Below are 13,317 nucleotides of genomic sequence, written 5' to 3' on the forward strand. Positions count from 1 at the left end.
AATCAATATTTTGACTTAGTTTCTTCATAAAAATGGATTTTGATCACATTTCTAGCGAGAAATATATGTTTTATTTTCTAAATCTTCACTCAGTGAATGTACATAATCACTTTGTGGTGAAGATCTCGCCAGAAAAATATGACTGTCATTAACTTGCATTGTAGCAAAATCCGTGTCAGTTTCATGGAAATTTGAGTGATTCCGTGGCTATTCCACGGATTTTGAGTTAAGCGAAATCCGTGGCTATTTCACGGATTTCTGTGAGATCATGTTGAATAAAACGGACATGTGCAATACAATCGATATGTATACTTATGTATACTTATGTATACTTTTACATAAACCTTATGAGTTTCTTTATTAACAGATTACTGTTTAGGGAACACATATTCAACATTAATAAGTTGCTTATTATCATGCAAATAAGTAACATATTGGCTCTTAATGAGTCATTATTCAGTAGTTATTAATGCCTTATTCTACATGGCCTTATTATACAACCAGTAAGACATTAACTAAGAGTTTTCCCTCTATTACCTCAGAATTATTGCTTGTTAGTAGTAAGTAAGGAAGGTTTTTTATATGAGTTATGATCTTAATAAGCTTTACTTCGTATGGACTTTATAAGTCTCTGTAACTTTATATGTAATATTGAATGAACTCATAAGGTTTATGTAAAAGTATACGTAAATTTTAAGTAAATCTACACATTAAGTTTACGTAGAAATTTGCATTAACGTTATTTAATTTATCTATATTACTTTTTAATGAAAGAAAAACATTGCATTTAATTTGACCTTTTACATTCAACGTATGTAACAAAGTTACATGGAAAATTTACATGTAATTAAATTACATAAAGTCCACATTTTTGGCTTAATAATTTTTTTGAGTGTACAATGAAGATGAAACATCTTAGGTCACTGAAATACATTCTCATGGAATGCATTTTTTTCCTAAACTAAAACTGTCCTCACAAACAGGCATGTCTCCGAGGTATATCCCTGCTGTCAGCTGTATGGATCTGCTCTCTGCTGCCCTCCAGTGGTTTAGAGTCTCACTGCACCTCTTGTACTGTGGGATGTGTATAATACTGTATATTGCTCTATCTCAGCAGTAAATGTTGGATCATCATGTCCTTTATGTGTCCTTCAATTCAGCAGAATCACAGACTGTTCAGTCTGGCTGAATGAAAAATCACACAACATGTAACATGTAAGCTCTGCCTCTCTATTCTGGCTTTTACATAAACACATTAAACACACGTTGTATTTAAATAATGTTACCTGGTCCTGTAGCAGCATGCCTCAGATATTACCTCTCTGCTTTTCTCTGGGTTGTGGCAGTATCTGCCTCTGATCAGCAGTCAAGAAAAAACAGTCCTGGAGGCATGAAAGGGAATTCCCCATTAAAAAAATGCGATGGGATTGACTGATAATAACTTTTGCTTTTTCCTGAGGGAGCTCAAGTCTGTCAGCCTGATAAACAACACAGAGAGTTCAAAACAGCTTTGAATCATGTTTCAGTCTTTATATTGCTTGCCATATTCAAGTGATGACAGATTATAAGTGTGTAAATCAACATGATTAAAAATTACTAATAGTGTTGGTCAACATTGTGGGAGTGCCATAAAAGAAATGACACCATGAGTGAAACATAAAGAGCAGTGTGACACCATGCCCTGCCATGCTGATCCCTCCAATCTATTACGTTAAAATGGGGTAATTATTATTTTGATTTTAAGTTTTTTTGAATGAGTCAAAACGTTTTTCAGCTGTAGAAACATTTTAATGAGTGAAAAAGGTGCATACATGTCTTGTAGCTGTAAAAATATTTCATAATGTGATAAAATGTTTTGTTTTCCGTGTATGTATAATAAACTACTTCTCTTTCTCTCCAGTGATGTACTCCATTTAATTACACATCTGCAATAGATAATAAATCATATTTGCATGAGCTATTTCCCTGCATTTACATGATCATCTCTCACACTTATTTGTTTAACTTTTAGCTTTGATAGATGATATAAAAAAAGAAGGTCCCCATAAATGACCACTAGATGTCGCCCTGCGCCACCAGGTGTGATAGATGTGCAGGAGGACAATAGGCGCATTGCAAGGACAAACATCCATTCAAATGACCGTGATGGAAAAAAAATCATACAGCTAATAAAAACATTTTCTCGTCTTATTTTCACTTTCGTTGACAGACTGATTGCATCATTGACTGCAGTTAATTGATCATTTAAATGTTTTTGGATCCATCCCTGTCGCCAAAACATGCATTACATTTTCCATATTGCAGCTAAAATCTGAATTTGAGCCTATTGAACTTTAGAAATAGGTTTTTAGCCTATATAACTGAACGAAATACATTTTCTCTGCAGTGAAAAATCAATAACAAGTGATGTCTACTACATCAATAGTAGAGTGTTTGTTTTAATGTAGCCTTCAGTGCAACTGGACATAAATAATATATGCAGCGCATGCAAACATTAAATGGCCTTGGAGCGTAATGCATTTATCGATGCATTATGCTTTAAAAGCCAGAGGAGATGTGGAGATCCTGTGGATGGTGGAGTAGACGCTGCAGGACCGTTATGTAGCCTGATGAGCAGATAACAGTCCTGCTCATCAGAAGCACCTCATCACCACAACACCACGACGCGTTTTATCACACGAGGCTAATTCTGATCATTTGGCACATTTTCCGACCTCCGAGCAGCTCCACGTTAGGACAGAATCAGGGCAGAAACCAGAATCAGGGCAGAAACCAGAATCAGGGCAGAAACCGCTCTGGGCTGCTACCGGATCGACTCTTTCAGTTGCGCAACTGCAGAGGCCTATCCCACATTAGTGGAGCAGACTGGGCTGCAGCATCAAGACCAGAGCAGACAACCAGCTCTTTTTTTTTTCTTTTTTTTTTTTTTTACCGCATCCTCGCCGGCTCTGTGTGTCTCCTCCGGCTGCTGCTGCTGCGCGTTACTGCACACCGGAGCAGAGGAGCAGCGAGGAGGTCAGGAGAGGAGGACACGCTATGATAGTGGAGGAATTTTAGTGGCGGAGACAAGGGAAGGAGGACCGGAGAGGACCGGGCCAGTCGGAGCAGCTACAGCGGTCAGTGGGGGCGGAGGGCGGTCATGTTGGGACGGGGACTCTGGGTCTGTAAAGCCCGGTTCGGTAAGCGGGGCAGCAGGCTGAGCGTGGTGCCGTATCTGTGCGCGGCCATAGCATGCGCAACGCTGCTGGCTTTGTTCTTTGTGGACTTCATCGAGCTGTGGGTCACCTCCATGAGCATGAACACCGTGGTGGAGCCCCACGCCGCTATCATCCCCCCGCAGAGCGTGCCCCCCACCAGACCCGAGGAGTTCCTGCTCATGCCCAGCCCGCTGGTGTGCCAGCGTGCCAAGCCTTTCCTCATCACCATGGTTACCTCGGCTCCCGCAAACCAGAGGGCCCGCCAAGCCATCCGGGACACCTGGGGAGGAGAGGTGGAGGTGAGGGGCCTGCGGGTCATGACCCTCTTCATGGTGGGGGTGGCGTCTGACCCTGGACTGGCCAAGCTGCTGATCGAGGAGGCCAGAGAGCGAGGGGACCTGATCCAGGGCCGTTTTATGGATACCTACTCCAACCTCACCCTGAAGACCCTGTCCCTGCTGGGCTGGGCCCGCCGCTTCTGTCCTCAGGCTCACTTCATGGCCAAGGTGGATGACGATGTCCTGTTCAACCCCAGCGCCCTGCTGCACTTCCTGAACAAGAGCCGTAACCCCTATGAACAAGGAGACTTGTACCTGGGCAGGGTGCATCTACGCGTGGCCCCGGACCGGGACCCGGACAGCAAGCACTACCTCCCCTCGGGGGCCTACCCTCCTTCTGTGTTCCCAGACTACTGCAGTGGTACGGCCTATGTCCTGTCCCGCTCTGCACTGCTGAAGATCTCCCTGGCAGCCTCTGCCTCCCCTCTATCCACCCCTCTGCCCCCCGAGGATGTGTTTGTGGGTCTGTGTGCCCGGACGGCCGGAGTGCTGCCCTCCCACTGCCCCCTCTTCTCTGGGGGCCCGGCTGTGCCGTACGGGCGCTGCTGCTACCAGGCCATGGTGTCCATCCACCACATCCCCCCCAGGGAGATGCTGCACTACTGGGCTGATGTCCACAGCGCGCACCCCTGCTCCTGGCTGAGTCTCCGCGCCTCTCTGGGGCTCTGCAAGGTCCGGGCCATGCTGGGGACGGTGCTGGGGCTGGAGCAGGGCTTGTGAGAAGGAAAACTGGACTCATTAAGGGGCTGTGCCTCGCTTCAATACTGTGAACAGCACAAGTGCTCTTCAGGCTGTGAAGCACTGAAAAAAAATGTCACTTTATTTTTATAGCTTTATTTTTTTAAACACGATATGTATTAAACTGGCTTTTTTTGCACACACACACAGAAGAAAGAGGATGATCCGCTGGTTGTATGAAGAATTGTCACATAGTCTTTAAGCTCTCCTTAGACTGTTACAGCATCTTTCATTATTACACAGATGTATTACAAACACTAGCATGCTGATAGTAAACACGGTAAAGGAAATATAGCTGCTTATGTGCTGAATGCATACTAGAACAAGTATTTCTAGTAACACACTGAGTCTGAAATTTAAAGGACACTACCTTCATATTTAGAACACCTGTGTAGTCTCTCGCCAGGTACTTCAGCTGTAGATGCAAGTCTATTAAGATGCTCCAATGCATGACGCTCCAAACAACAGTACTAAAATAGATATCAAACCACAGGCTTCATATACCCAGTAGGACGGAAGTCATACAAATAAATGTTTATTTGCATTTTATGTTCAAAACAGAACAATTATCACAGCAGATGTATCCAATATTTAACATCTGCATATTCAGTATTAATAATGATGATATGTGCAACCGGTCATTAGCTGGAGAGTTGAAACTGGAGACAGGGAGATTTAATGCCCAGTATCCGGAGAAGACAGCAGAGAAATTGAATCTTCTGTCTGTGGAGGCTTGGCTCTCTCATATCAACTACCATCAGAAATATAACCACGACACCATGAAACTGTGTGATGCACAGATATGTTCCCACGGAGTTGTAGTTCTCATTCGGTGTATACCATTAGTTTCTCTTCCTCTTCATATTAGTTCAGTCATGAGGTTTATAACACTTAAAGAATACTCGGTTAACATCTGTCATTTTTAATTGTTTATATGTAAAACGTTCACCCTTAAGCCAAGATTTAGTCTCTTACCAGGAACCCAAGAGTTAAAAACACTCGTTCTGGTTGATCATTTTTCAACCTTGAGTAATTGTTTTTGATAAACTGTCACATTGTTGGGAGGAAAAAGAAGTTATTATGTTGGCCATTGGAGTCTAAAAACATCTCAACAACTAATTTCTAATGACAGAAACAAGGGAAAGTTTGTGCGTTCTGGTTTCTTATCTCAAATACATCATTTGAATATTGTCGTTAGTGTAAAACCCAAAAGCTGTGTGTGTGTTTTATCCTTAAGAATAGGAATGTATTTTTTAGTGGGTTGCTACAGAAAGCAAATGGCATCATGTGTGGCTATAAAGTTGCTTCACTATGAAGCAAAAGGCACATTTTCTCTGCAGAGTGTGTGTCTGTGTCCTCCTCCGCAAAATGTACTTATTTAATTGTATTAATAAAGATCATGCATCAAGAATATTTGTTTAATGAGAATCATTTTAACTATTTAAGGTTGAAGAGTTAAAGCCACCACATAGGATTTATTACCTTTCTCTGTAATAGTGAGATTAAACATACGGTATGTGTTTTCAGCAGGAGTGTCCGGACAGAGAACACTTAAAAATAAAAGATAGTATTAAGATAAAGCCTCACACCTCCACCTACAATGCAAACAGAGAGAAGGCCAGTGTGGTAACACTCAGGAAATGTATGTGTGAGTCAATTTCAGTCACGAATAAACCGCTCTGTGTCTAATCTTCAATTTGCCTTTTGTGTTTTTTAACCCTCTAGAGTCCATGAAAGCACCGGCACATTACTTCATGACGTGAAGACATAAAAATGAAGCAACATTGAGCCTTCAGCCATCAGCTTCCCTCTAAAGTTCTGGCTTGAAACTCTGTACCAGATATTTTTTGATGATATTTGGCCAAGGAAAAACGGAGATAATGTCAAATATATTTAGTATAAAAGTACAGAACTAGATATTATCCTCATTTTACCTCTTATATGTTATATTTGCAACCTGTGTTCATATTTGCAACATGTACATTTCTGTGTGTGAAACATACTTTTCGAGATCAGATTTTATGTTTTCCTTTGTTTCTTTTGGGTTCAAAATTTTGATCAATTGAGTCAAAGTTAAAAAGTAATTACCAGGATGTATAGTAGAGGCTGCGCTGAAAAAACTGATACCAACATGGCATGGTGAAGATTTTTTAACAGACGAAATAGAGACAGACTCATGACACAAGCCATCATTTACCTACTTTTATCTTTCAGTAGCCCTAAATTCCTCCAATTCTTGTGCATTTTAAATAAAAAATATTTTATTTATTATTGACAGATAAAGTGTATATCAATCTCTTCAAAACACTTCACATCGAAAATAAAACCACAAGTGAGAGGGGATTGTATCTGAAAATGAAATTATTCCAACTTTATGGTCCACCGTGTATTTGTTGTTCAGTCGCCTGCAAAATCAAGAGATCGTCTGCAGGAAGAGGGCCGAGGCGGGAGGACCACACGGTTCTGGTCCAAGGCCCATCGCAGAGACAGGAAGGACATTCTACAATTCTACAATGTTATTTAGCAGACGCTTTTATCCAAAGCTACGTACAAATGAAGTAATACAACACAAGCAAGGATGAAGTCAAGAACAGTGGTGGTTCTAACCAGGGGCCTCCAGGGGCCACTGGCCCTGTGAAGAAGCCCTTGGCCCCTGCTGTGGCCCCTGTGTCAAATTAAAAATAAAATGATCAATTTATAACGATGAACAATGGAACAATTCTAGCTATTTTTTGTTCAAACAATATCTCATTGTACACAAAAGGAACCCAGAATGTTACATTGTATAATATTTGAATTATGCAATAAAAGCTTGTGTATATATAAAAAAGATCATTCTCACTAGACTGCACTTTCAAAATAAAAAAAAGCAATTGTGCACTAAAATGAGAAATGTCATTGTAGAACAAAAATAGTTATTATTGTTGGTAAGTCTCATTGTTTCAATCAATGTATTTGTATATTCCAAATATACTTGAATTAGATTTTTAAATAACCTAAAATAAAGGATTTGAATGCTTAAATATCATCTTTGGCGTTTTTTAATGGGCCCCTCTGATTAAACACTGGCCCCTGCTTGGCCCCCACAGTAAAACTGGTCTAGAGCCGCCACTGGTCCAGAAACATAGCGTGCCGTGGGTTTAGTTCAGGTCCATTAGGACTCAAGAGCTTTATAGGTTGCTGAGCGGTCAGTGAGATACTTCAGTGTAGAAGAGTGAAGGTGTTCAGTAAAGAGTTGTGCACGACCAGGTGGCGCCGGTGGCTCAGTTGGTAGAGTTGGTGGTTCGACCCCCGACCATGGCGGCTACATGTCCAAGTGTCCTTGAGCAAGATCCTGAACCCAGACTGCTCCTGATGCTGCGTTCATCAGTGTGAGAGTGAATTTCCAATGTATGAATGTGTGTGTGATCGGGTGAATGAGTCAGTCTGTAGTGTAAAGCGCTAATAGACTAGAAAAGTGCTATATAAGTGCAGGTCCATTTACCATTTACACCAGCAGAGAACGATGGTTTCGTCACAGAAGGTGGAGAGAAGAAACATCAGAGCAAAAGAAACAGCGAGGCCGTTTCCCCCGATCAGGAGTGGAACACGACATGCAGCTCTGTTTCCCGCTCTAGATAACTATTGACATAGTGGTGTGGTCCACTAAGTCAGTAGTTCTCAACCTTTTTGAGTCGTAACCCCCAATTTAACATGCATGTTGTCCGTGACCCCCACTCACTGAACAGAATCTCACAGTTCAGATCACCCAAAAAAGAAACAAAATGACCAAAAAAAGGAAACGAAATGACCAAAAAAGACTCAAAATGACCACAAAATGACCAAAAAAGACACAAATGACCAAAAAAGAAACAAAATGACCCAAAAAAGACTCAAAATGACCCAAAAAAGACACAAAATGAAAAAAAGACACAAAATGACTAAAAAAAAGACATAAAATGACCAAAAAAGGAAACAAAATGACCAAAAAAGACACAAATTGACCAGAAAATGATCAAAAAAAGACACAAAATGACCAAAAAAGACACAAAATGACAAAAAAACACAAAATGACCAAAAAAAAGACATGAAGTGACCAAAAAGACTCAAACAAAATGATTTGGCGACCCCCAGAAATCATCTCGCGACCCCAATTGGGGTCCCGACCCCAAGGTTGAGAATAGCTGCACTAAGGCAGTGATTCCCAACTGGGGGGGCCCGACCCCCGCCAATTGGGAATCAGGGGTGCCAAAGATTGCGAAGCCCTCTTAATTTTAAGGGGTGTAATAAATCTAATGGATTAAATATTTACATCTAGACCAGGCATGTCCAAACTATTCCACAAAGGGCCGTGTGGCTGCAGGTTTTCGTTTCAAAAGCACACAGTTTGACCAATCAACAGTCTGAAGACTGAGATCAGTTGATTAACTGAGTCACGTCTGGTGTGCTGAAAACCTGCAGCCACACGGCCCTTTGTGGAATAGTTTGGACATGCCTGATCTAGACCTATAAATTAGAAAATCTACAAGCTCACAACACCTGGCAAGGCTTTATGCAAGTTTGAATGATTGTTTGCACAAACTTGTTGTCCCGTGAAAGCAGAAACTACTTACAAAGATATGCATCACTGTGCGCCGAAAACTTGGCGCGCTAGCCCCGAAGGAGAGGGGGGGGGGTCTGTGCTGCTCATTGAGCTCACGATACCAGCAGAAGAGGGGATTGAGGCTGCTTACGACGAAAAACAGGCCAAGTACTCAGAGCTGGCAGCTGGCTGGAAGACGACCATCGATCCAGTGGAAGTCAACAACACGCCTTCTGAGGGACGCAGGAGGGAACCAATCACAGAGCTGGAAGAGGAGGCCGAGGAGGGGGGCTCTGGGCTCTGGCTGAGGAGGAAGGAAAGAACAACCAACCTCAACAACAGCTGCAGGGAGGGAGCACCTCCCAGCTGCAGGAGGTGACAGGGAGGGAGCACCTCCCAGCTGCAGGAGGTGACAGGGAGGGAGCACCTCCCAGCTGCAGGAGGTGACAGGGAGGGAGCACCTCCCAGCTGCAGGAGGTGACAGGGAGGGAGCACCTCCCAGCTGCAGGAGGTGACAGGGAGGCGTCCCGCTCACTGCTCCGCCACCAGGAGGTTCCAGGACTAAAGGAGCAAAACGTTGGTGATTGGTGGTTCCTGGCTGAAGACCCTGCAGCCGACCATTTCCCTGTATATATTACTGTATGAATATTGAAACATTTTCAGAAAACCAGTCATTACTTTTTATTTGGTTTGTGTATCTTAGTTTTATTTTATTGTGTTGATATTATGCTGTTTGGTTTCTATCTTCTTCTTAGTATTTGGGGTTTCATCACAACATATGTTTGATAAGATGGTTTTATTTTCATTAAGCTGCCTATACATTACATAGTTTGTAAAGTATTGAAGTTTATATAATGGTAACACATCTGATACACCCACCAAACAAACCTTGAAGCCTGTTGCAGGCTGTTCAAGCTGAACTAGCCCAGTAAACACTGCAGAGACAGACAGGCACGAGATGATAGGTTAAGGTGAATACAGGTATATTCAGACAGACAGTAGGATAAAAAGCTGGTTTTGGACATTAAAGCATGTTTTAGTACAAACCGGAAATGATACCGGAAACCTTTCCAATTTGGTATGAGGAACTTTTAAACTTCTGGAAAAGCTTGTTAGACAATGAAGATCATTTCAGTGGACACCATAGTGGTAGCCTATCATTGTTTTTTGTCCTTTTCATTGTTGCTAGTGACTATAGGTCACAGGACACCTCCCACATATACAGTACAGGCCAAAAGTTTGGACACACCTTCTCATTCAATGCGTTTTTCTTTATTTTCATGACTATTTACATTGTAGATTCTCACTGAAGGCATCAAAACTATGAATGAACACATGTGGAATTATGTACTTAACAAAAAAAGTGTGAAATAACTGAAAACATGTCTTGTATTTTAGATTCCTCAAAGTAACCACCCTTTGCTTACTAGAATATAAGACATGTTTTCAGTTATTTCACACTTTTTTGTTAGGCAAGGCAAGGCAAGTTTATCTGTATAGGACAATTCAACACAAGGTAATTCAAAGTGCTTTACATACACATTAAAAACAGCAAGACACAATTGAAAACAGTAAAAACAGTCAATTAAAACAGGGAAGATACAGCAGGATAAGAAAAGAGATAAAATAATAAAAAGCACAAGTCAGACATTGCGTAGTTAAAAAGTAAGGGCAGTAGAGTAGAGCAGATAAGAGTTAAAGTTAAGATACGCTGCAGTAAACTAGAGTGTTTTTAGTCCTGATTTAAAGGAGCTGACCTCACATCTACAGGTAGATTGTTCCAGGTGAGGAGCAGAATAACTGAAAGCTTAGTTCTTGTTCTTGGGACACAACAAGCCAGTTCCAGATGACCTAAGGGGACTGGATGCTGCATAGAGAGGGAGCAGATCAAGCAGGTCATTTGGTCCGAGACCATTCAGAGCTTTGTAGACCAGCAGTAAGATCTTAAAATCTCTCCTCTGACTCACAGGAAGCCAGTGTAGTGATTGAAGGACCGGTGTGATATGGTCCAGTTTCCTGGTGTTTGTGAGGACTCTGGATCAGCTGCAGCTGCCTGATTGATTTTTTGTTAAGACCTGTGAAGATGCCATTGCAGTAATCCAACCTACTAAAAATAAATGCATGGATAAGTTTTTCCATGTCTTGTTTGGACAGAAGACCCTTAATTCTAGCTATGTTTTTCAGGTGGTAATAGGCAGATTTAGTGATCAGCTTTAGATGGCTGTTGAAGTTCAGGTCTGAGTCAATAATTACACCAAGATTTCTGGCTTGATTTGTAGCTGTCAATGACATAGAGCCAAGGTGAGCGCTGATCTTAGATCTTTCATTTTTAGGGCCGAAAATGATCACCTCTGTCTTCTCTGCATTTAGCTGGAGAAAGTTCTGGCACATCCACTCATTGATTTGATGAATACAGTTACTCAATGAGAGCAAGGGACTGTAGTCGTGTGAGGACACTGAAATGTAGAGTTGTGTGTCATCGGCATAAGTATGGTAGGAGATGTTGTGATGTTCCATAATCTGAGCTAGCGGTAGCATATAGATGTTGAAAAGAAGCGGCCCGAGAATGGAGCCTTGAGGAACCCCACATGTGATCTTAGTTCGCTCAGACTCATGGTTTCCAATTGACACAAAAAAGTCCCTATCTTGTAAGTAAGACTTGAACCATTGTAGCACAGTGCCAGTGAGCCCCACCCACTGTTCCAGTCTGCTGACTAGTATGTTATGATCAACTGTGTCAAATGCAGCACTGAGATCCAGTAAAACCAGGACAGAGGATTTGCCTGCATCAGTGTTCAGATTAATATCATTTAAGACTTTGATAAGTACAGTCTCAGTGCTGTGGTGTCGCCGAAATCCAGACTGAAATGTGTTAAAAAGATTATATTGCATCATAAAAGCATGAATTTGCTCAAAAACAACCTTTTCAATGATTTTCCCCAGAAATGGCAGATTTGATATTGGCCTATAGTTACTAATTGTTGTGGAATCCAGATTAGATTTTTTTAGGAGAGGTTTTATTACTGCAGTTTTCAAAGTCTGTGGAAACTGTCCTGCTTGGAGAGAAGAATTTATTATCTGCAGTATATCCGGAGCTATGCAGCTGAAAAAACAGTTTTAAAAAAGTTTGAAGGCAGAATATCAAGGCAGCAGGTTGTGGGCTTTAATTTTGAAACCGTTTCCGTGAGTGTTGTGTAATCTAGGAGGCTAAAATGTCCGAGCTTGACTAGAGGATGGGAAGGCACCAGTGTTATCATTCCTGAGCTGGAGCTGCACACTGCTTGTCTTATCTCTAATATTTTGTTTGTGAAAAAGCTGCAAAGTCATTGCATGACTTGTTAGACAGCAGCTCAGGAGGGACTGATGCTGTGGGATTTGTCAGTCTGTCTACTACAGAAAAAAGTGTGCGGGCATTATTACTGTTTCTATTGATAATCTCTGAAAAATATGACTGCCTTGCATTCTTCAGTTCCTGATTATAGTTGTGAAGACCCTCTTTATAAATATCGTAATATATTTGGAGTTTGTTCTTTCGCCACCTGCGTTCAGCTTGTCTACATACTTTTTTCTGCACTTTAACCAGTGTGGCGTTTCTCCAGGGTGACTTTTTCCTCCCCGACAGAACTTTGGTCTTAACTGGGGCGATAGAGTCGATAACAGCCATAACATTGGAACTAAAACTGTTAACCCTCTATGGTACGGTGTTGCCCCCTTTTTTGGCCTGTCAGATTTCTACAATGCATGTTTTTGAGTGATGGGATACTTTAAAAAAGAGGGAAGAGTCTAGGGAACCAATAGCAATGCTTTAATCTGTCACATGACCTCCAGGAGGCCATATTGAAACCCTTTTTTGCAGACTTTTCCAAAGGAAACAGTTTTACCATTTTGTGCCACAAAAAAACACTCAAACGTCGTTTCCTGGCCCTTTTCCATCTGGAAAAACTATATTCCTACTGATAGGTGAGTAAACCTTCTTTTCTGATAGTTTCATACACTTAGACTGTTCAAGACATTCATTTCAATGGGTCGTTGGTAAAAAAGTTCCTTTTATAATGTTTTTTAAATTTAAAATGTCTTGAATTGTTCCCTGTTGAAGCTACTGAATATTTTACACATGTTTATTAAATAAATTATGTTAAAATTAATTTTAAAAACTTTCTTTTTCACTTGTGCACCGTTATGGTACAATGTTGCCTACGGGCAACAAACCCCAAAAACTTCCCAAAAATTTTTTTTTAAGAAAATGTATTCAGAATATGTTAATTTAGTCTATTTTCAGACAAAAAACACTCCAAACTTTTCTTCCCCAACTGGCATCATAATGCATACCATAGAGGGTTAACAAGGTCATCAGCTAGAGCTGAGGGCAGGTTGGTGATGGTGTGAAATCCTGGGTGAATAATGCACAAGTGTTTTCATTTATATAGCGCTTCCTGATTACCTCTGCTTCACCTTTTGTTGGATTGGCAAGGGTGGTCATTTT

The 13,317-nt window shown here is 41.3% G+C and overlaps 1 protein-coding gene across 1 annotated transcript; it reads left to right on the forward strand.

Moving 5' to 3' along the window:
- The first annotated feature begins 2,925 nt into the window (after positions 1–2,925).
- On the forward strand, positions 2,926–5,969 carry b3galt4 (UDP-Gal:betaGlcNAc beta 1,3-galactosyltransferase, polypeptide 4). Its single transcript, XM_059333500.1, has one exon. It carries the CDS (start codon positions 3,140–3,142, stop codon positions 4,253–4,255), a length of 1,116 nt encoding a protein of 371 aa, XP_059189483.1. The 5' UTR covers positions 2,926–3,139; the 3' UTR covers positions 4,256–5,969.
- Positions 5,970–13,317: the final 7,348 nt, after the last annotated feature.

Source organism: Centropristis striata, chromosome 5 (genome assembly GCF_030273125.1).
Source record: "Centropristis striata isolate RG_2023a ecotype Rhode Island chromosome 5, C.striata_1.0, whole genome shotgun sequence".
Classification (NCBI taxonomy): Eukaryota; Metazoa; Chordata; class Actinopteri; order Perciformes; family Serranidae; genus Centropristis; species Centropristis striata.

Bases quoted from the DNA above. Each gene is read 5' to 3' on its own strand.
- b3galt4 (XM_059333500.1), top strand. From the start codon at position 3,140: ATGTTGGGACGGGGACTCTGGGTCTGTAAAGCCCGGTTCGGTAAGCGG.